We start from the raw sequence: 19,642 nt of genomic DNA, 5'->3' as shown, positions 1-19,642 counted from the left end.
GCTTGTTGTTTGCAAAGACTCCGACTGAGAACAAAAATTTTCACCATCTCTTGTTCACTTCACTCTGGCTAACACGAGAACATCATCATAACACTGACACAGCGAGAAATCTTGTGCGATACAAACACAAAGGAAGAGAAGTACACTGTCATCAATTTTTGGGCCTAGTTTTGGGTACACGGTTAAATAAAACAACCTGTAGAATAAGTTCTTTTAACTTACTTTTGAGTTGTGCGTCGCTTTCGCACTTATTAGTGTTGTCAAAAACAAAACGAGAGATTCGACTCAGTCGAGGTCTTCCGTGGAGGAATGTACTTTTGAGTTGTTTGGGGTATACTCAAAATTAGGTAAATTCAACTTAAATTTGAGTATAAAAAACCTATCAATGAGTTGTAATTTTTGCCGTGGTTAAGCTAAGTATGCACCTCTTGCGAAATGAAATTTCCTATACAAAACCTATGCATAAAAAACGTCGCGAAATGCTCGCGAAAAAAATTTTCGTTTCCATTTCGTAAGCGGTACGCAGCTCTCGCGAAAACGATAACGAAAAAAGCAGTTAGCCGAGACACGGTTCGACAAACGATAAGTTTCATAATACTTCCGCGAGATAGCGCTGCTTTCTATGCGCTGTCACCAAGGCAAACTTTTTCCTTGCGAAATAATGGTCAATGGTATTATTTCGCACGGAGGCTCGCGAAATTTTGACAGGTTGCATTGAAAAAATATAAAAAAACAAAAGATTAGTAATTTTTTGTATTTTTTTTCATCGCGACCTGTCAAAATTTCGTAGTTTTGAGAATCAATATTTTGAATTTGAATGGTAAGTTTTAAAATATTATTGGAATTGTGATTGTTTCTAGTAATTATTATTTACAGCACACCCGAACAAAGCAGCCACAAGAGCAGCATTTTTCGTCACCAGCCATCTATCTACTTGATAAGTTTTCAACAACAACAACCAGGTGCTACAAATCAGCTCAACTTGACTCAACATCCTGGATCTGGCAATCAGCCAACCAACATTAAATCGATACAACCGTAGCAGTACCAACAACTCCAAATCCAGCAGCTGCCAACAATCTCTCAAAAAAGAACCACAGCAATTACAGCTCAGAACCAACAAAGCAACAAGAGCTTTTTTACGAATAATGGACCCATCGGAAACACTTTATCGGCACATTCTGTCGTAAAACTTGCCTGCCACTATTCTTACCAGCGGTTACCTTCCTGATGTAGAGAAATCAGAGTCAAACACAAACGTCATATTACTGCCTTGGCTCCTACCAGTTGCTTGCATGAAAATATCGCTGCCTCCACAGTGCTCGTGATTTCATCCCAGCAGCAGCTAGCAACCACAATTCCAGTGCTTATCGCCAGCAACATCAGAAAATTAAGATTTCCCCCAGACCATGACCATCATCCGACAGATCGGTAGCAACGTTCAACTGACGGTACAACCTGGCCAGCAACCGCAAGTAGTGCAATCGATCCAAGCCAATCAGGGCCAAATGTAGAAGACCATTGGTCAACTGCAAAAAAAAAGATACATCAACAGCACCTTCAAACACAGTAGCAGCAGCATACTGTACTGTACCACGCCGCGTGCAGGACTTTTTTTTATTCAGTTGGTGCAGCAAGGTGAGTCATTTTTACTACCTTTTTTAGTTTCGGAAGGATCAGTACCGTGTTCAGTACATTGTAATGTAATACCCTATTCTTCTTTCAAAAGCTCGCGTTCACTCATTCACGGATATTTTTCATCATAATTTTTTTTCAGATCGAACAGCAACCATAGCGGATACACATCACCGAACACCAGCAACATAATGCCATGGTAACCACCCAGCAGCAGAACACGGCGATAATGGGCCAACAGTAAATACAACATCAAGATCCTCGGAAAGGACTTTCTCTTTCGGTATGTGTTTAACAGTAGCTTCTCTCCACCAAGCATTCCTTTGCATATTTAGATGTCCTTGTCAATTTACAGAACAAACATAATGGAAGCATACTCTACACGCGCGACATATTCAATCGGGCCAACCGTGTGACTCGTTTGGCAAAAAGGGCTCATCATCGGTTTCATGGCAGCGAAGTGAGCAGACAAAAGAAGGCGTTTTTTTTTCCGAATGGTCGCTCTGGGCAAAAGTTCAGCTAATTGCAAGGAACAAACCACCGGAGTGACAGTATCCGTGCTGATTCAGGACCTTTTTCCATATATTGTAGCTTTTGAATTTTAATACCCGGTCGAAACGATGGCAAGTGCTGCCGATAACTGGGTCAAAAAGGCGGAAGGAGGATCAGGAAATTTCTGTACTCGGTAAGTGTTTTTTTTGTCATAACCAACTAACCTATTTTTGGAGCGATAATTTTTCCATAGGTTTTGAATTTTTCTTTTCAATACAAATAGGTTGTCGATCTGAGTATCCCTAAGGATAAGGAACCAGAGCTGACGGCTGACAGCCCAAAGAAAGAGAATGCGGAAAAACCTTCTAGTTCACCGCCAGTAGAACCAGCGATCAAATTACTCCGGTAGAAACGGCTGCACCTGCAGTTTTGTTTTCGGTAGCTACAGAAATTAAGACTTTAGCAGCTCCTGAAGAAAAAAAAGCTGCTAGCGAAAATGGAGAAACAGCTTCCTCCACGGAAGATGCAGAGGCATTCAAGCAAGTCGCAATCTGGAGAAAATTTTGATTAGGACATAAGTAACATTGAGAGCCTCTCTCTGTTTACTTTCTGTTTTGATTATTACGTCTTTATAACACTTTACACTAATTTTCCAGTACATATCGAAAGCCGATAGTTTTTACTAGAATATTAGGCAAAGAGTTGAGTACTAAATATTGAAACGACCGAGTAATTAACAGAAGAGAAACACCCCAAAAAGAATCTCATTGTTGCTTACGTCCTATTCAAATTTTTCTCCAGAAATATTTAATATCAGCTTTGAAATTATCCATGATTCATCTTTTAGCCCGGCGGATGCAAGTTTGCTAATTAAACTTATTCGCAAAGGTCTAGTAGAATCAAAGCTGGATCTGGGGGTGAAGGATCCTTCTTCGCCGCTATACTTGGTTAAAACTTTCGAAGCTTTGCACATGAATTCGAAACTGCTTCTATGCTATGGGTTTCAACGCTCCTTCCAAGATTCAGAAGACGGCTCAACCTACTCTGTTGGCCGATCCACCACAGAACATAATCGCCCAGAGTTGGTCGGGAACAAGAAAAACCACTGCCTTCGTGCTGGCAATGCTCAATCGAGTCAATCCGTTGAAAAACTATCCGCAGGTGATTTGCCTTTCCCCACGTATGAACTGGCAATTCAGAAGGGGAAAGTAGCTGCAAAACGGCAGTTTTGTGCGGAAATCGAACTTGGTTAAACCGTTCGCGGTGAGAAGATCGTCAAAGGGGCGAAGCTGACTAATCATATCATCATCGGAACAGCCGGGCGTTCGACCTTAAGAAGATTGCCATTTTTGTAATGGACGAGGCGGGCGTTATGATCGCTGTTCTTTTTAGCAACGTACGAGCGGGAGGTGATGGGATTCGTCCAGTACATCGAAACCAATCCGATCATGATTCTTCTGGTGCGGGAGCAAGAATCACTCGATAACACCAAACACTACTACGTCAAATGCCGCAACCAGGACGAGAAATATCAAGCAATTTCAAACATGTACGGTGTGATTACCGTCGGACAAGCGATCATTTTCTGTCATATGATGTAGAGGACAGTTGTAAACTCCAAGTAAACTTATTTTCGGCATTGTTAATCGATCGAAACAGGCACGCAAAACGGCCGGTTGGTTGACCGGCAGGATGTCCCAGGATGGTCATTCGGTAGCGGTACTGTCCGGTGATCTAACGGTGGAGCAACGGTTGGAACGAACGTTTTGTCCAGGGGTAAGTTCCACCACTTGATTCTGGCTACAGCACCAGGTTACGGAGAGATTCTTTCGTCTTAGGTATCGACGTCGAACAGGTTACCATTGTCGTCAACTTCGACCTGCCGATGGATTAGCAGGGACGAGCCGATTGCGAAACGTATCTACATCGAATTAGACGCACCGGTAGATTCAGTAAGTGTGTCATTCTTGTGATCCTATAGATTGTATTTCTTCCCACTTCTTTAACAGAACGGAATCACCATCAACCTAGTGGGTAGTGATCGAAGCATGATGATTTGCAGATCAATGGAAAAACACTTCCGAAAAAAGATTCAGTTGCTAGACGCGGAGAACTCGGACGAAATTTAAAAGATCGCACCGTAAAATGTTTTCGACCAGCTACTGGTGAAAGGCGTAGGAGCTTTTTTGGGTCATACTTGTTTTGATTCTGAATTTATAATTTTATTATATTTTAATTTTTTTTCTTCCTTGACCTGACATAAGGTATACAAATGTAAACAACAGGGTATCGTAAGCTAATAAATTTACAATTACAATATATCTCTACCCAGTTCTATCCAAACATTTGAAAAGGGCCTAACTGCAAAATGTAACAAATTGAAATTTCATGTTTTCCATTAACGAATATCTACCCGAGCACGTACATAACGCAACATTTGATTATGAAGAATTTTGATAGCGATTTTACAACAATTTATAAAAGGGCCTAATTGATTTTTATGACCGAACTGATTATGAAAGGACCTAGCTGATTGAAAAGTGCCTAACTAGCAATACACTCGTTTTAAATGGATTATAACGTGTTATTGTATTATGACTGATTGTAAAAGGCTTATAACATCTTTTCCATAATTTACATACAGGGCCAATCTGATTTTATGATGTTCAGTGGGGTCGATCTGACCATCAATTTAGAATTCAGTTAATTCGTCTAACTTTCGGTGTAATATCAGACTTGAACAGCATTTTTTGTGTGAGGTATTCTGCCGCTAGAAGCAAAACTGTCCCATGTGCTATGGGAATCCCTATACACATGGGACAATTATACTTCTTGCGGCAGTAATACAAGTAGTAGCAATATGCGCAATTCCTTAAACCTCTCTAGTGTTTCATGCAATAAGAATTACCACGAATTACTTATGGCAATAAATTTGAATTACGATTCTCACAATTGTTATACCAAAAATAGGTTTGTATCCGTACTGATTTTTGGTAGCATTCCCTGAGACTTCCAGAACCTTTAGTAGTAGCACAGATAACAGACGTTTAGGCTCGATTTGAATCGTGTGTAAATACCCGCTGCTGAAATTCCAAATAAATCAGACATCTGAAACATGTTTGGCAAACGTTTGCAGATGGCGCAGTGATCACTACAATGTAGTTAGAGTGCAGCTGTCGAACACGTGTAGCAAACAGTTGCGCAGATGGCAATAGTGAAACACGGATTTTCAACGTATATCAATTTGAAAGTTTACACAGGTTTTTGAAGAAATTTTGTTCTAGCCTAAACGTCTGTTATCTGTGGTAGCCATTGTTATCATAATCGATTTTTAACGTCAGCCAGAGTTTAAAGCTATTTGCGTTATATTTCCGGATTCCAAAACGTGTTTCGAAAGGTAGTTTCCCCGAGACTTGTGAAAGCGGTAAAGGCGGCCAAGGCAATCAGATTTGCTTCTTAATGGTCAAACGCCGATTTAGAGCTACGATTCGGACAATTACAATAGATTTGGTTTGAGCGAATTTCGATCATTTCCCTGGGTCTTCTAGAACCGGTAGAAGCAGCCAATTTAGATAGAAAATGGCCAGCCAATGATTTAAATTTCCGATTGCAGGAATTGTGCAGTCTAAATTGGTCAGACTGAACTTCCCCGAGACATCCGGAACCGTCACAAATAAGCATTATGATTAATCATGCTCGAAATATGATTCACGCTGAGTACGTCACTTCCCTGAGAGCTTCATGAATGGCAAAAAGGTTTACAATTGTTACCGATTTCATACACATCCGTGATGAATTAATAAAATACATCATTTAAAACATTTAAATGACAACAGAAATATAAAAAAGAAATAAACAAACAACAGCTGATGTCGTTTTCCAGTTATCAAAAGCGACATCTAACAGCAAACACACAGACTAGTTTTCGCGAGCAAATGTCAAAATTCCGCACGGAAGAAGGAAAAATATTTCGCGACCTCATTTCGCAAGAGGTGCATACTAAGCTTTAAATGGAAACTACCCTCAACACGGTTTACCTAATTTTAAGTTCCTCCACGATACCACGAGATTGAGTCAAAGGAACTCAAGTTTAGGTAGTTTTTCGTTTCCGTGTAGCATTCAATATCATGCACTGTAGTCGTAGTTTATGCCTAGTTTTGGGTAACATTGATAACACTGGTCTACAAAATAAAAAAAAATTGGTGCAGGGTTGCGATCAAAATGAAATCGGTGTATTATTGTGGTTATAAAAAAATCGTACCATAAATAAAGTTCCAACACAAAACCGAGACCCAATCAGTACCAATGTCAAACTCCTTCATATTTCGGACTACATGGGAGATTCAGTGAAGACTATCAGAGTGAAGGATCGGCTGTGTATGATATAAAGCTGACACTTTCCTATTATCCGGATATATTCTTTCCTCGCGTGATCTGGAGAGTTTCATGAATTTACACCATCTCATGAAGGTTTAGCTTAACTTAGGAGGAACGGGAAATGATGTTGCGGCGGTTATGGTGCTCAACAAATTACATTTCGGAACAGCACACATATAGCTCTGCGAATAATATTGCACAGTTACCACCAAATCGAACTGCACGGTATGAAAGTGTGATGAATCAAAAGTGTGATCAAAAGTGCAACTCCTTCGACCTGACAAATTATTGACATAGAAAAGTGTCAAAAACAAACTTCTTCTTATTTTTAGTAGCTGGAAGGTTAGCATGGCTGCCAGTATCCCGGTTTTTACAATAAATTTGCTGGAAAAAGTTAATTTATTGTCGATTTCATATCATTTCATTTGGCAACCGTGAAAAAGTGTGATAGCGAAGTGCATCAAAAATCCAACTTTCAAAGCAATAAACAATATTAGAAACCATTATGTTTTACACCCTTTTGGCAAGATGTTTACTCGGCATCTTATAAAATGATGGTTTTCCTTCATTTTCATAAACAATTATCAACAAATTGATCGGTGATTTGGTGTTTAAAAGTTATTTTTTACCAATGTTTACAGAAAATATATGCATTATGACAGAACAGAATCAAATCAGTAACACTTTGCTTCCAGCGCTATCTGTGAACGGTTTCAACGTAGAATCACAGAGAACAAACATCCATGATCGAACAAAAATATTTAAAAAACGTGTGTAAACATTTGAATTAATATACGATAAACACTAACGCCGCCACACCAACTTATCCCAACTATCCGTCAAATTCATTCCGGAACCGGTTCGAAATCCTGAATGGATTCAGTATGGAATCTTGATGCATTTGAGCTGGAATTCTCGCTGGAAGTCCGAACTGGTTCCGGACTAGTTTGGCTGGGTAGAGGAATAACCGCTGTCAATTCTGTCGAGCTCAGCCACAAAAAACATGACGACAGTAGCGCACCAGGTTTGGATATCCCAACCACCTTCGAAACCGTTAGAGATTTTACACAAGTTGAATACTGAAAATGGACGTCTGTTCTCTGTGGTAGAATCGCCATTAGACGTTAAGGCTCGATTCGAAATGTGTGTCAAAACCCGCCACTGAAATTCACGTGCAGCAAACAGTTGCGTAGATGGCCATGGTGAAACACTAGTTTCCACTATATCACTATATCAGTGTGAATGTTTACACACATTTTTGAAGAAATTTTGCTCTAGCCTAAATGTCTGTTATCTGTACTTAACCTCACTTAATGAATTTCAAATTATATTTTCAGGAATCAGTAGTGGCTGATTCAAACGGCAAATCACTTGTGATACATTTTTAAAAATCGGCGAAGTTAAATGCATTTCTTTACATCAAAATAGAAATTCGTAATGCATTTTGCGTTGCGTGCAATGTATTTTGCGTTGCGTGAAAGACGTCAAAACCCTACAAAAAAACTAGCCCTACATTCAACAAAACGTCAAGCACAGTGGATCAGTGTAGGACGTTTGTTAAACAAACTATTATGCGAGGAATAGACCTTTCTCGTCCGACCTAACCCCCTTTTTTCTTATTTTTATTCAAAAGACTACACATTTTTAATAATATTTCCGCTGAAATGAGACATTTTAGAGCTATCGTGATTTTTTAATGATTTTTTTAAATTTGAAAAATGCAAGAATGTTGAGTATTTTTTCACCTTTGCAAGAATGGTGGGACTCAAAATATGTGTTTAGGCAGCACTGTTTTGTATATTTTTGCTTGGCTTCCTGGCAACGCGGCAAATGAAGTGGTGAGTCGCGGTACAAAGTTCATTGGTTATGTAAACAAACTAAAGTGAACCTCTCGGTGGAGAACGTTGCATGATAATGTTTAACCTCACTTTTTTAACAGTTCAAAGAGATTGTTTACATGATCTTGGAATTTTTGTTGATTCGATCATAGTATGAGAAACTTGGTTTGGTTCGCTGCCAAATGTTAACACTTTCCCAACAAGGTCGCTCAGCTGATTTTTTAATTGATGTCGACATCATACATTGTTCCGTTAAATTTAACATTTTTACTTTTCTTGTACATGATTCATTGAAGAAGCAAGGAATTTCTAGCCAAACATTTGAAAAAGGCCTACTGCCAAATGCAAACAAATCGAATTTTGATGTTCTCTATTAAAATCCTGGGACAGAACCTGTGGATAGATGTTTTCTTTTTCTTTTTTCGGTTCATTTTATCTCTTGTCTTGCATAGCCACTCTTTCTTCCACACATATTTTAAATGGACTGGCTACATTTGACAGTTCCCCCTGACTGCATTTGACGGTTCCCTTTGGCTGCATTTGACAGCTCCCCCTGGCTACAATTGACATTAGGTTTTTTCGTATCCACACGTTCCGTCCCAGTTAAAAACTATCTATCTGGCCATGTACATAAACATAACGCAACAATGGATTATGAAGAATTTTGATGATTTTATAACAAATTATAAAAGGGCCCGGCTGATATAAAAGTCCTAACTAGCAATACACTTATTATAAAATGATTATAAAGGATTATTGTAACTGATATCAAAAGGGTTATAAAGGCAGTGTAATACGTACTCAATGAATTAAGGGGTTTGTCTGATGTAAACAATATGCGCAATCAAACTAAATAAAACAGTATTCAATTTTTAAATAGAATTATAATGAATTCGACCAAAACTTCTTTTGCCTTTTTCTCATTTTCAAATGTTTGGGTAAAATTTAGATTATTTTATCGTTGTTGCGATCAATTTCGTTTGGTTTGTTTTGTTCACAATGTTAGTCGCAGAGCATTTTGGTGATCTATGGCAATTGATGACCTTTACACCCCATACTAGGTCCGCTCCTGTTGCAGCTGTGTCACCCTGTCCGGCACCGAGTCAACCGATGGTCCAACCTGCGCCGCACTCGTTTGTCGCTATGTCAGTGGCAGGGACTTGGATTAAAGGCCAAAATTTCAGCTACGGTTGGTGGTGTTGCTGCAATCGGTTTGCCTTCGGCCACGTTGGACATTCGGCTAACGGGAATATTCAGCGATTCCGATTCGAAGGAAGCAGCGCCAGTAGCAGACTGCTTCGGTTCAGCAATACGCTCCGGTATCGGACGAAGCTAACACTCCGACAGGACGAAGGTTTCGACGAGGGGCTCAGGAATAAGTAGCAGAGTCCTTGCACTTCCTGCTTGTCGAGTGAACAATTCCGACGAAACGACTGCCGCTCTCGCCAAGTTTGATCACTGTAATAAGTGCGACGTCAGCGGTATAGTGCCAGGATTAGTCGAGAACAGTGCCAGGACTGACTTGCCAAGAGCTACAAGATTAAATAGCAGGGCGTTTTCAAAGTTACCATAGTATAACGTAGAGGCTTTAGCCAGATGATTTATTCAGCAGAATAAGATAGCAAAATTACCCAAAACATAAGACCTGGCTGCCGAAGTGAATCCACACACATCATCACCTACAGAGGCAAGCAATATTGGAACGCAGCGAAATTCCTCACAATGAATTGATCTCGTTAGCTGAAATTCCAGGAAGTACAATTTTCAAAGCATAATTTAGTCAACCGAAATTGTAGTCCTCAGTCGAGAGAGAGAGAGAGAGAGAGAGAGAGAGAGAGAGAGAGACTGATAGAGTAGCAGCAGCTAGGAATTTTCTTTCGAAAGCTAGCAGCGGTTTCGCGTATCCTGCACTAAGTAGAGAGCGTTAAGACAGATCTCCGAAACATGTCAAGTGCTATCAGAAGAGAAAAAACGTCGCATCTATGACCAGTACGACGAGGACGGTCTGCTGACCAACGGTTCCGTCCGGTACCACCATAACACACGGCACCGGCGACACATATATATTCACAACATACTAATTACTTATCCTTCCGAAAAAGTAAATAAATTGACTATGCAATTTATCTTTCGCTGCCTAGTTATTTCCTGCCAATTTGAACAAGACAGCAGTTGCAGAAAGCTTTATTGTGGTGCAAAAATGATGGCAACTCGGGATATAATATAAATTTACATATAATATCTCCTCCCTGATATTCTTCCGGAATGTATAATGCTCTGCATTCTTATCACTCCTATCAAATCCTTCTTACTCCTTATCGTCAGTGCCGAGCACTGTTTTGCATTTGCCGGCTAAATCAACGACAATGCGATAATCGTCAATCGACGAAACTTTTGCTGTAATGGAACTTGTACACGAATAATAAATAATTGTTCCATTCGAAAGCGATGTTGTCCTCATGTTTGCAGCTATCACACGCTGGTAGGCATTCTGACCAATGGAAACGTTTTTCGGTATGGGCATTGAACGATCATTTCAACAACTTATCATCGACCGAATTCGTTACCTATAAAGTTCAGGTAAACTTCACCACCTAAAAATGAGTAATCAATCGGATCATCTTGTTAGGACTTAACCCACGAGCAAACAAACAAATGTGTACAAATCCTTATCCATCATCCAGAAAGCAATCGTTTTATAGCCCAATGCTTGATCTTACGATTCAGCATATTCCACCGGGTTTTGCATCCAGCGCCGATTGGTCAATGTATGAACCAGGGGTGACATTACGCATCTCGAAACGAAAGGTTTATTGTATTCAAGCTTGTGCGAAAAGGTCGATTCGAATTGGTTGCATAATGTGGCACCAGGTTCCCATTGTACCAATCCTCATCCCTCTTGAGTTGATAGTCTTTCAAAGAGCATCGAAAGTATTCAAGTAATGTAAATTTTAAAAGTCCATGTAAACAAGTCTTAGGTAAACAAGCACACTGAACTGTCAGAAAAGTGAGGTTATACATTTTCATGCAATGCTCTATGTTTTTGACAGGTATATGAATGAATCATTTCAGCATCAGTGATGCCAGGTCTATTTAAACAATAACCTGCAGTGAAAATATAAAAGTCTGCAGATTGCTACAAAAATCTTCAATAAATTTGACATAGAAATGTAGTATGTATATAATTTAAATGATCAAAAATGTTGAAGGCTGGTGTATAAATTGGCTGGCATAGGCTTTGTTCTGCTAAATATTTGTAATCTGCAAAACATCTGCAGTGAAAATGCAAAATCTGCAGATTTACTAATATATATGCAGATCTGGCATCCTTTTAGTATTCCCCACAGCAAATTCATCCAAATGGTGTAAAAATACGGGGAAACAAGGCAAGATAGGTATTCAGAATATGGGGTTAAATGAGCAGCTTGCACTATTTTTGATTTTTTCAATAGTTAGAGGTAGCAAATCATCGCGGCAATCGGCAGTAACGAATTGGGGATAAAAAAGGAAGCATCCTATCATATAAATTTTTTTGACGAGAAAGGTCTATTCCAAAGTTGATACAAAAAAGGAATTTAATTGCATTTTTATTAATTTGACGCTAATTTGTTATTGTCCGCCCGAATAGATATGTACAGTAACAAAACCATGATTTTCACTGTGACAGTACAGTAATTTTACAATAATTTACAGTAAGTTTTAGTGTTATGCTACAATACAAAAACAATAAACTTTAACGTTTTTACAGTAAATTTCAATGTAAAATAGACTTTTACAGTGAAAAAAGGGGGGTGGTTATGTATCTTAACATTAAAAAAATCATTTTTTCTCCATACATTGTTTTCTCGAAAACAGTAAAATTTAATGTGAATGCACTGTATCAGTTTTTTGCTGAACAGTAAAATTTATTGTTACATGAAATTTTATTGTAAATCTACTGTGAGAACTTGGCATCGAACAATGTTGAAACAGTAATAAATATAATATTTATTGTTTTATGATTGTTTGTAAGGTAAATGCTATTGTGTACAAAATAACCCAAAACTGGGTACTTTGAACTGATGCTCATAAGTGAATACATCATTTTAACCGTGCGTTAAATGGATAAATATTGACATTTAATTATTCGCGCTCAAGGTTGTCAATTTGTCATGTCAAATTCAAATGAAGGAATTCATCGGTTTGAATCTTGTCGTTGTTCTGGAAAATATTGTTTAAATTTGAATCGCGCAAACGAAGGAAACTATATAGTGTATAATTCTGTTAAATTATCGTTGTTTAATATTGTTATCCCTGATCTGCTACATGGTTAAACCAACTAAAAATTATTATTAATTAAAAAACTAACTGCAATGTCCACGGAAGTGACTAGTCTGGCAAATGTCTATGCGTTTCTGAAGAACACCTACGATTCGGTTGATTTCCTCCTGGCTCCCGCACCGACTTACATCCAATCATTGGCAGAAAACGATTCCAAAATTATTTTTATCTACAAATATGACGAACTGCGAAGCAAGGTAATGCTCACCGATGGTGACGAGTATAGTTCCAAAACAAGCAACACGTCCGAGCAGAATTTAGATTTGACCGGTTCGCCGCTTAAGGATGATGTGAAGCTGGAAAATCTGAACTTGTCCGACGAGCAGGGAATAGCGATCTGTTTGGAGAATCCTTGGTTGGAGAGAGAGGAATGTTATGCTCCGATTCCGGCGGAAAAAGCACGAGAAATTTTGCAGGATGTGTTGTCCAGTAACGTCTCCGGTTGCGGGCATCTGTGGGCGTTGTGCGATGGTCACGATATGGATAAAACTGTACTGCTTCAAGTTGAGTTGAACGGGGCGAGGAAATTTGTAAGGGGAGCTGTTACGTTGTTGGGCTGCTTTCCGGAAGAACGAATCTCGATGGTTAAATTACAGAGAGCTCATGAAACGAGAGTTCAAGTGCCAACTAAGGATCTGGAAACAAACATTGAATTATGGTTTAAAATTCAGTCTCATATAAGCATCAAGCTGCACTGGATCAGCCATGCGGAGCAGCCCTCGTTTTGCATTAATAAGAAGTCAGACATCTTGTTGCAGCAGAGAATTCGTGTTGACGACACACAATCCGTGGCGGAATACTTTTGGAGTCAGCTTCATCTGCTGGACAGTATCAAGGAGAAAATTTTGCATATTCGTAGTAAAAATCTAATGACACTGGAGAATGAACTTTTTGCGGGCTCGTTAGATGTAGGTTTGATTAAGGAGAAGGTTCACAAAATTTTGACCGAATTTTGCTTGATGGAGTCAACGGATTACAAGTTAACTGAGATAGGATCAATCGTCGAACGGGTTAAGAATAGAACGGCAGCCGATGTGACTGACAGATTGTGGAGCGTGTTGAAATGTATTTTGGAATAACAAACGAGTCGAATACAGTACTAATTTACATTTTCTTTTTCAGATTGTTCAGATTATGATGATTTAAAAGATGTTCTAACTTATATTTTCAAAGCTGCTGCTAAAAGCAATCTTGCTGTAAGTCTTGTACGTACGGCTCTAAGCTCAGTATAATGTTTGATTTCCTTTGTAGAATATTCCCAGTAACAACAACCGATTGGCGCAGCTTATAAAATCTATAGCTCAGGGGCGACTTGCGATACCTATGCTCACCGGAGCGGAGCCACTAGAACTGCTGTTGGAAATCGGTCTGGAAAAGATACTCAACGATTACCAAATTATATTTCACGAGAGCAAAATATGTAATCTGGATTTGGCGAACGTTGGCAGGAATGAAGCGTCCGATGGTTCTAAAAGTAATTCGCGTACGTCAAGTATTCGCAAATCAATGTACGAATCGGTACAGCCCCCGACGGCTGCAAAATCATCTCAAAGTCGAAAAACGGCTCTCCTTTCCGGTACCGGTAGCACTGATTTGGAGGATGATGGTGAAACCATTCAAAATAGTTACTTCAATGCCAACGATGCCAATAGCAAAATCAACAAATTGGCGCAGGTTCATTTGTTGCTGGAACATCTGCTGTCGATCGAAACCCATCTGAAACTCACCAGTATTTACTCGCAAGTTGCCGAGGAGTATTTTTCACGGCCCACAATCTGCTTCGAAGAGATGCGGTCACGGAAAACCGATCAGCTGGAAATAGCCATTATGAATAACAAGATCATCGAGCTGGTAGAAAATTCGACTCCATACATTAGAAAAGTCACAATGACGAGTCGAGGCAGGTTCCGTTCGGTCCAAAGCACATTTTACCAGAGTACGGATCCAATTTTGCCTACTAGTTTGTTTGCGCAGTTGAAGAGTGAAAATGTTGAATTAAAAAACAGCTACTGGTGCCTGGAGTATACGAAACTGGCGAATCTCTGAGTTGTGACTTTGGCGTTTCATTTGTTCATGAAAATATAGGCAAATCGAGCTTATTTTCAATTGAATGTTTCATTTTTTTTCAAGCTTACCTTTCCCATAAGGCTGAACCTTCGCGTGAATTTTTCTACGCGAACACACAAATTTCTTGCCACAAACTGCTTTATATGTTTTTGTCTGTATGAATGCACGTTTGGTCGATGATGGTCGGTAGTAAATGCTTTGTTACGATTATCACATTTAACGGAGCATAGCCGACAATGTGATACTGCTTCTGTAAATTCGTGCCTATAAATTCTTATATAGGAAGGTCCTAGCATGACTCCAAACGAAAACTTCTTTCATTGTATGTTTGGCAGTTGGACTTCGGGTGCGCTTATGCTCTTTAAGCTAATTACATGGAGTAAACCTTTTTTGCACTTGTTACACTTAAGGGGGTCTCTGGTAGTGCGGTTTCAAAAAATCGATTTTTTTTACATATTTGGAATCTATACGTTACTACAAATATGCAAAGGATGGAGAGTTGTATGACCCTGATATAGCCAATTAAATTGTAAGTTTCATTAATCATACTCTGTTTATAATTTTTTATTTTAATGCGTTCTCCCAAAAGTCATGTTTGTGGTTAGTTTTGGCAACCTCCTGCATAAAATATTTAGAAATTAGTTGTTTATGAGTTTTCATTTATTCAACCGAAGTATCTCACGACCCTTTTTCGTTTCTACAGAATTTTTAGACAAAAAATTGATGATTATTTTTTGTTTGAGCATTTATACTTTTGCGAAATATTTATTTTTTCGTGTAGGACGATAGCCAGGCCCGTAGCGTGCGGTTGGCCGGGTTGGCGCCAAGCTTAGAGTTGCACTGAAATCTTGATCTGCATGATGAAATAAGTCAAAATAAAAGTACCATTTCCATGTAAAAATTATTGCAAAATTTATAGCTCGTTTACTTAGTATCATAAATAAGTGGGACACTGCGCATTGCAGTATAACAAACCGTGATCGTGGAGTAAGGCTGATCGATTATCATCGAGTAGACAACCCTATGCCGTACCAAGAGACTTGAAGTGTCCTCGGTGCCGGAAGGAGTATAACACACACACTTGCCAGAGGCCAACCGGTTCTGTACTAAGTATAATCACTGGTTAAAATGTCGAGCCATTTAAGATTTTAGGTGTTTGATCTCAAATTTCTAATATCAGTAGCTGTTTGCTTTAGCACTTCTTCGAGCTGTTATATTTGTTAGCCTTACAAAAGAATTTTTTTGACGTTTACAAGGAATCTCATCCTTCCAGATTTTCCGAGCGCTATTTATATGTTGGACATTGTAAGAGATTGTGTGAACTCCGCCCACAATAGGCATGTTCCATTTGTTTAAATTTAGAGCACTGTACAAGGGTAAACGGATCTTGTCGAACAAAACGTCTATTATGTATATCACGGCAGTATACGAGTATGAAGGAACATACCATTTTGTCCCTACTTGTGCGATTGCCATTCAAAAACTACGCTCACTGTAGCAAAGGATGTTTGATACAGCCAACCCCGTGCTTCAGAAGATCCACGCATAACAACCTCGACCTCGGTGACAACACCATCGATGATAACTTTGGGAGCAGGCATGCGGACGCGGTAGTTCTTCATAAAATATTTGTGGCCAGTAATACCTTTTGCTTGTTTTGGAGAGGATATCACTGAACATACAAGCAGAAAAATAAATTAATTTACCCCAAGCATCACATGACGCACCGTACCTACAGTGTTGAACTTTATCCAAAAAAAGATGGGTGGGTAATGTCACAAACATAAACGGGGTGAAGCAGAAGACACTTTAGCCTGTTGAATCGAATGCAGCAATTGTTATCATCTTCGGAAATGTATTAAAATCATGTAAATTAGATAATGAAGAAAATTTTCAATTAGGCACTAACAAAATTAAAAACTCTTTTCTGAGCTATCATACAAGAATCAAAAGAAAACATTTGATTATTTCTCATTGCCAAAAACTATATAAAATTCCGATCTTTGTAGATTTTCATAAAATCCGGAATAACCGATCTAATATAATCATTTAGAAGATGGCAGAAATTGCTGCATTCAAATTAACAGGTTAAAATGGATTCTATTTCACTTTTGTTGTGTCTTTGAAATTACCCACCTCTTTGTTGAGTGGTCTACAGTACTAAGTACTAACAGAATACGTATATTCAACATTATAAAAGTTTCTGATGAATTTACATTTTACATGCACCCTTTTCTGATACTGCCACTATACGCATAATTATCCCATGTTCTATGCGACTACTCATGGGAAGTAAAAGAAACTCTTGGGGTTTGATTTCAATTTGCTTGCATTGAAATGTTAAATTTACAACATTGATTGAAGAATAAAAACTCATTAATTGTGATTCGACCAAGCGAAACTGTATAAAATTATTAAAAAAGTCGAGACGAACAATTTTCTATAAAAGCGGTGATTATTATAGGTGACATCAGTCTTCCCCAGCGTAAGTCTTTAGTAGAAAATTCCAAATTTATTCTTCTTATTTACTCTTTAAGCCCTGAAAAGGGCCATTTGCTGCATTTTTCGACAAAAGCTGGATTTTTTTTTGAAACGTTGCTGACGTTATTAAGCGTTGATAGTATCTGTGTATGAGTCAATGCCAATACTTTTGAGGCTCCAAAGTATAATTAGACGACATGTATTTTCGGCAGCCGAGACATCACCTAGCAGTTAAACCGCGTAAAACTTGCACCCGTTTCCATACTGTGTGTAGTCTGCCGCGTCCTCACCAGTCCGTCATGTGACCCGAAACGTTGTACACGAACGATTGTACCGTATGGACGATATAGCCATGATGTTGCTCGTTTAATATTCGAGCGACGAATGATTAAAGCGGCAACCTCTATTTGTAAACTACCTGTATTTGATTGAGTCACTTAGGTGCGAGTATGTGCATCCGGTATTCTTCAGTATGTTGGTAGTTTGTTTAGTTTTTTGATTTCAATGCGGTAGTATACAGTTTGCGCTTCTATGGCGTTTATTATAAAGTTTGTTCAACTTGATAACTTACCTATCTAAAACTAACTTAATCTAAAGGGAAAAAAGTTCCCGTATGGTGAACTGGTTTGATGTTTGGCAGCGGTTCTTAAATCGCCGTTTAGCACCTTAGAATCTCACCGCCAGCGCTTTGATTTTAGCTAGTCGATGGATCTGTTGTTCGCTTCCTCGCTTCTGAATTCGTTGGAGTTTCAGATGGTGTGTCTGCGCAGTTCTCCTAGATCGGTATGCCGTATTCGATCACAGGGAGGATAATTTGTTTATAGACAGCAGATAGAGTTGTTTAAGCAAAATGTTGCATTTGGTAACCGTTTTGTCAACCTGTTGCCTGTAGAACAACTTGCTGTCTAGGGTTAGATCAACATAATAAGCCTTATTGTACCGTTCCACCGCTATGCCGTTCAATTCTATCTTGCAATTCTCAACCGGAACAAGTATGGGAGATTTTGAATGGGGGAAAAGATGGCCTGGGTTTTCGCGTTGTTGATTCAAATCATCCAGCTATTGACGTTCTCTCTCAGAACAATCACGCTTTGTTGGAGCTTCGACGTTAGCTCTCTAATGACCTTATCATTGTGAACGACTGCGGTATCATCGGCGAACAACGAAAAGGTTCCATTTTCAAGGAATGGGGGTATAATCGAAGTCGAGGTCGAACAGATTGAACAAAAGTGGACCTAAAATGTTTCCCTGTGGAACGCCAGTTTAGATGCGGAATGTCCTGGCAGATAGGTAGTTCTTGATGGTTATCACCACGAAGATAGGAAGATTGCATCGATTTTGTAGGCTATTTTCGGCAAAATTACGACGAAGAGAAACGAAAGCAATAGAATTGAAAGACGGATAGGTATTCTAGGGCGAATCAGTTAGAAACTTAGAATGAAAACCTACGCCTAGCCAGGATCATATGGACATGATTGAAAGGAAGTGTGAAGAATCCTTTGCCGTTTTGCTGTTGGGCGTTGAGAAGTCATTGTTTCTGAGATCTACCATTTTGGCTTGGATCAATGGCCAGTCGCGGGTGTCCGGACCCCTCCCGAATTTTTTTAACTTGTTGAGAAATTTTAAAATAGTTTCTATTTTGATTCGTTCTAAACTCAAAATCATTCGAAACCAGATTCGACCACCAAAAATAAATTTATTTAGATAAGGTTATTACATATTACGTATTGTGCAATTAACATATCAAAATCGAAATTTCGGACCCCCTCCGAATTTTTTTTTTCTGGATCCGCCTCTGGCTTGGATGACTTTGGTCAAACGGTTATATTATATTTCCTGATTACACATCATATTAACATGATTTAATCTGTTCCACAATATTCCGCCACGTCGCCCGGTCAGTTGCTGCTTGTCTCCAACCTTTCAGGTGCCCGATACTCACCAGTTTCTGCTCCACTTGGTCCAGCCTTGTTCATTAATGGAACGCTGTGCTTCTCTCCGTCTTGTACTTGCCGGGTTGGAGGTGAAAATCAACTTCTTGGGGTTGTTGTCCGGCATCCTCACAAAATGCCCCGCCCACCGTACCCTTCCAGCTTGAGCTACTTTCCGGATTCTTGGCTTACCATAGAGTCGCGCGAGTTCGTGGTTCATCCTTCTCCTCCACACCCCATCCTCCTGCACACCACCGAAGATCGTTCTCAGCAATGGCCAAGCGGTTATAGTCGGAGTTTAGAGAATGCCGATCAGTACGTTGGAGCCGTCTGCGAGTGGTGTTATAAAGCCGGATGAGATCCCTAGTAAGGCTGTCGATCGTTAATAATTTACTCACCATACGGGAAGATTGGACATACTGATTACGTGCCATGGAGATTGCCTCTTTAATGGAGTGGAGCTGTTCGTTGTTGTTTGCACACATCTCGAGACGTTCATGG

General features: G+C 39.3%; 2 protein-coding genes and 1 long non-coding RNA gene across 6 annotated transcripts; all 3 read left to right on the top strand.

The window, feature by feature from the left end:
* Positions 1 to 314: 314 nt before the first annotated feature.
* On the top strand, positions 315 to 2,300 carry LOC131679428 (uncharacterized). Of its 3 annotated transcripts, XR_009303835.1 has the most exons (4): positions 315 to 820; positions 877 to 1,638; positions 1,778 to 1,918; positions 1,991 to 2,300. It is a non-coding gene; the product is annotated as an uncharacterized LOC131679428 (long non-coding RNA). The 3 variants fall into 3 exon arrangements; XR_009303834.1 differs by having other exon boundaries at positions 328 to 1,638; XR_009303836.1 differs by lacking the exon at positions 315 to 820 and having other exon boundaries at positions 1,633 to 1,703.
* Positions 2,301 to 2,699: 399 nt separating this feature from the next.
* On the top strand, positions 2,700 to 4,375 carry LOC131679413 (DEAD-box helicase Dbp80-like). Of its 2 annotated transcripts, none has more exons than XM_058960152.1 (3): positions 2,700 to 3,903; positions 3,966 to 4,070; positions 4,137 to 4,375. In XM_058960152.1, exons 1-3 carry the CDS (start codon positions 3,820 to 3,822, stop codon positions 4,254 to 4,256), a joined length of 309 nt encoding a protein of 102 aa, XP_058816135.1. In that variant the 5' UTR covers positions 2,700 to 3,819; the 3' UTR covers positions 4,257 to 4,375. The 2 variants fall into 2 exon arrangements, with proteins under 2 accessions (XP_058816135.1, XP_058816129.1); XM_058960146.1 differs by having other exon boundaries at positions 2,705 to 3,903; positions 3,966 to 4,079.
* An 8,109-nt stretch (positions 4,376 to 12,484) lies between these two features.
* Positions 12,485 to 14,768, top strand: LOC131679405 (protein zwilch). Its single transcript, XM_058960139.1, has 3 exons — positions 12,485 to 13,727; positions 13,785 to 13,858; positions 13,914 to 14,768. The coding sequence occupies exons 1-3, from the start codon at positions 12,695 to 12,697 to the stop codon at positions 14,706 to 14,708; spliced, it is 1,902 nt and encodes a 633-aa protein (XP_058816122.1). The 5' UTR covers positions 12,485 to 12,694; the 3' UTR covers positions 14,709 to 14,768.
* Positions 14,769 to 19,642: the final 4,874 nt, after the last annotated feature.

Source organism: Topomyia yanbarensis, chromosome 1 (genome assembly GCF_030247195.1).
Source record: "Topomyia yanbarensis strain Yona2022 chromosome 1, ASM3024719v1, whole genome shotgun sequence".
NCBI lineage: Eukaryota > Metazoa > Arthropoda > Insecta > Diptera > Culicidae > Topomyia > Topomyia yanbarensis.
Note: the sequence above shows the minus strand (reverse complement) of the source record. Positions and strands in the feature narration are given on the sequence as shown.

What these genes read in the sequence shown, in the direction of transcription:
- LOC131679405 (XM_058960139.1), top strand. Translation starts at nt 12,695, where the DNA reads ATGTCCACGGAAGTGACTAGTCTGGCAAATGTCTATGCGTTTCTGAAG. An exon ending in ATTGTGGAGCGTGTTGAAAT is followed by an intron (nt 13,728 to 13,784) that starts GTATTTTGGAAT and finishes TTTCTTTTTCAG; the next exon opens with ATTGTTCAGATTATGATGAT. An exon ending in CTGCTAAAAGCAATCTTGCT is followed by an intron (nt 13,859 to 13,913) that starts GTAAGTCTTGTA and finishes TTTCCTTTGTAG; the next exon opens with AATATTCCCAGTAACAACAA.
- LOC131679413 (XM_058960146.1), top strand. Translation starts at nt 3,820, where the DNA reads ATGTCCCAGGATGGTCATTCGGTAGCGGTACTGTCCGGTGATCTAACG. An exon ending in AACGAACGTTTTGTCCAGGG is followed by an intron (nt 3,904 to 3,965) that starts GTAAGTTCCACC and finishes CTTTCGTCTTAG; the next exon opens with GTATCGACGTCGAACAGGTT. An exon ending in TAGACGCACCGGTAGATTCA is followed by an intron (nt 4,080 to 4,136) that starts GTAAGTGTGTCA and finishes CTTCTTTAACAG; the next exon opens with AACGGAATCACCATCAACCT.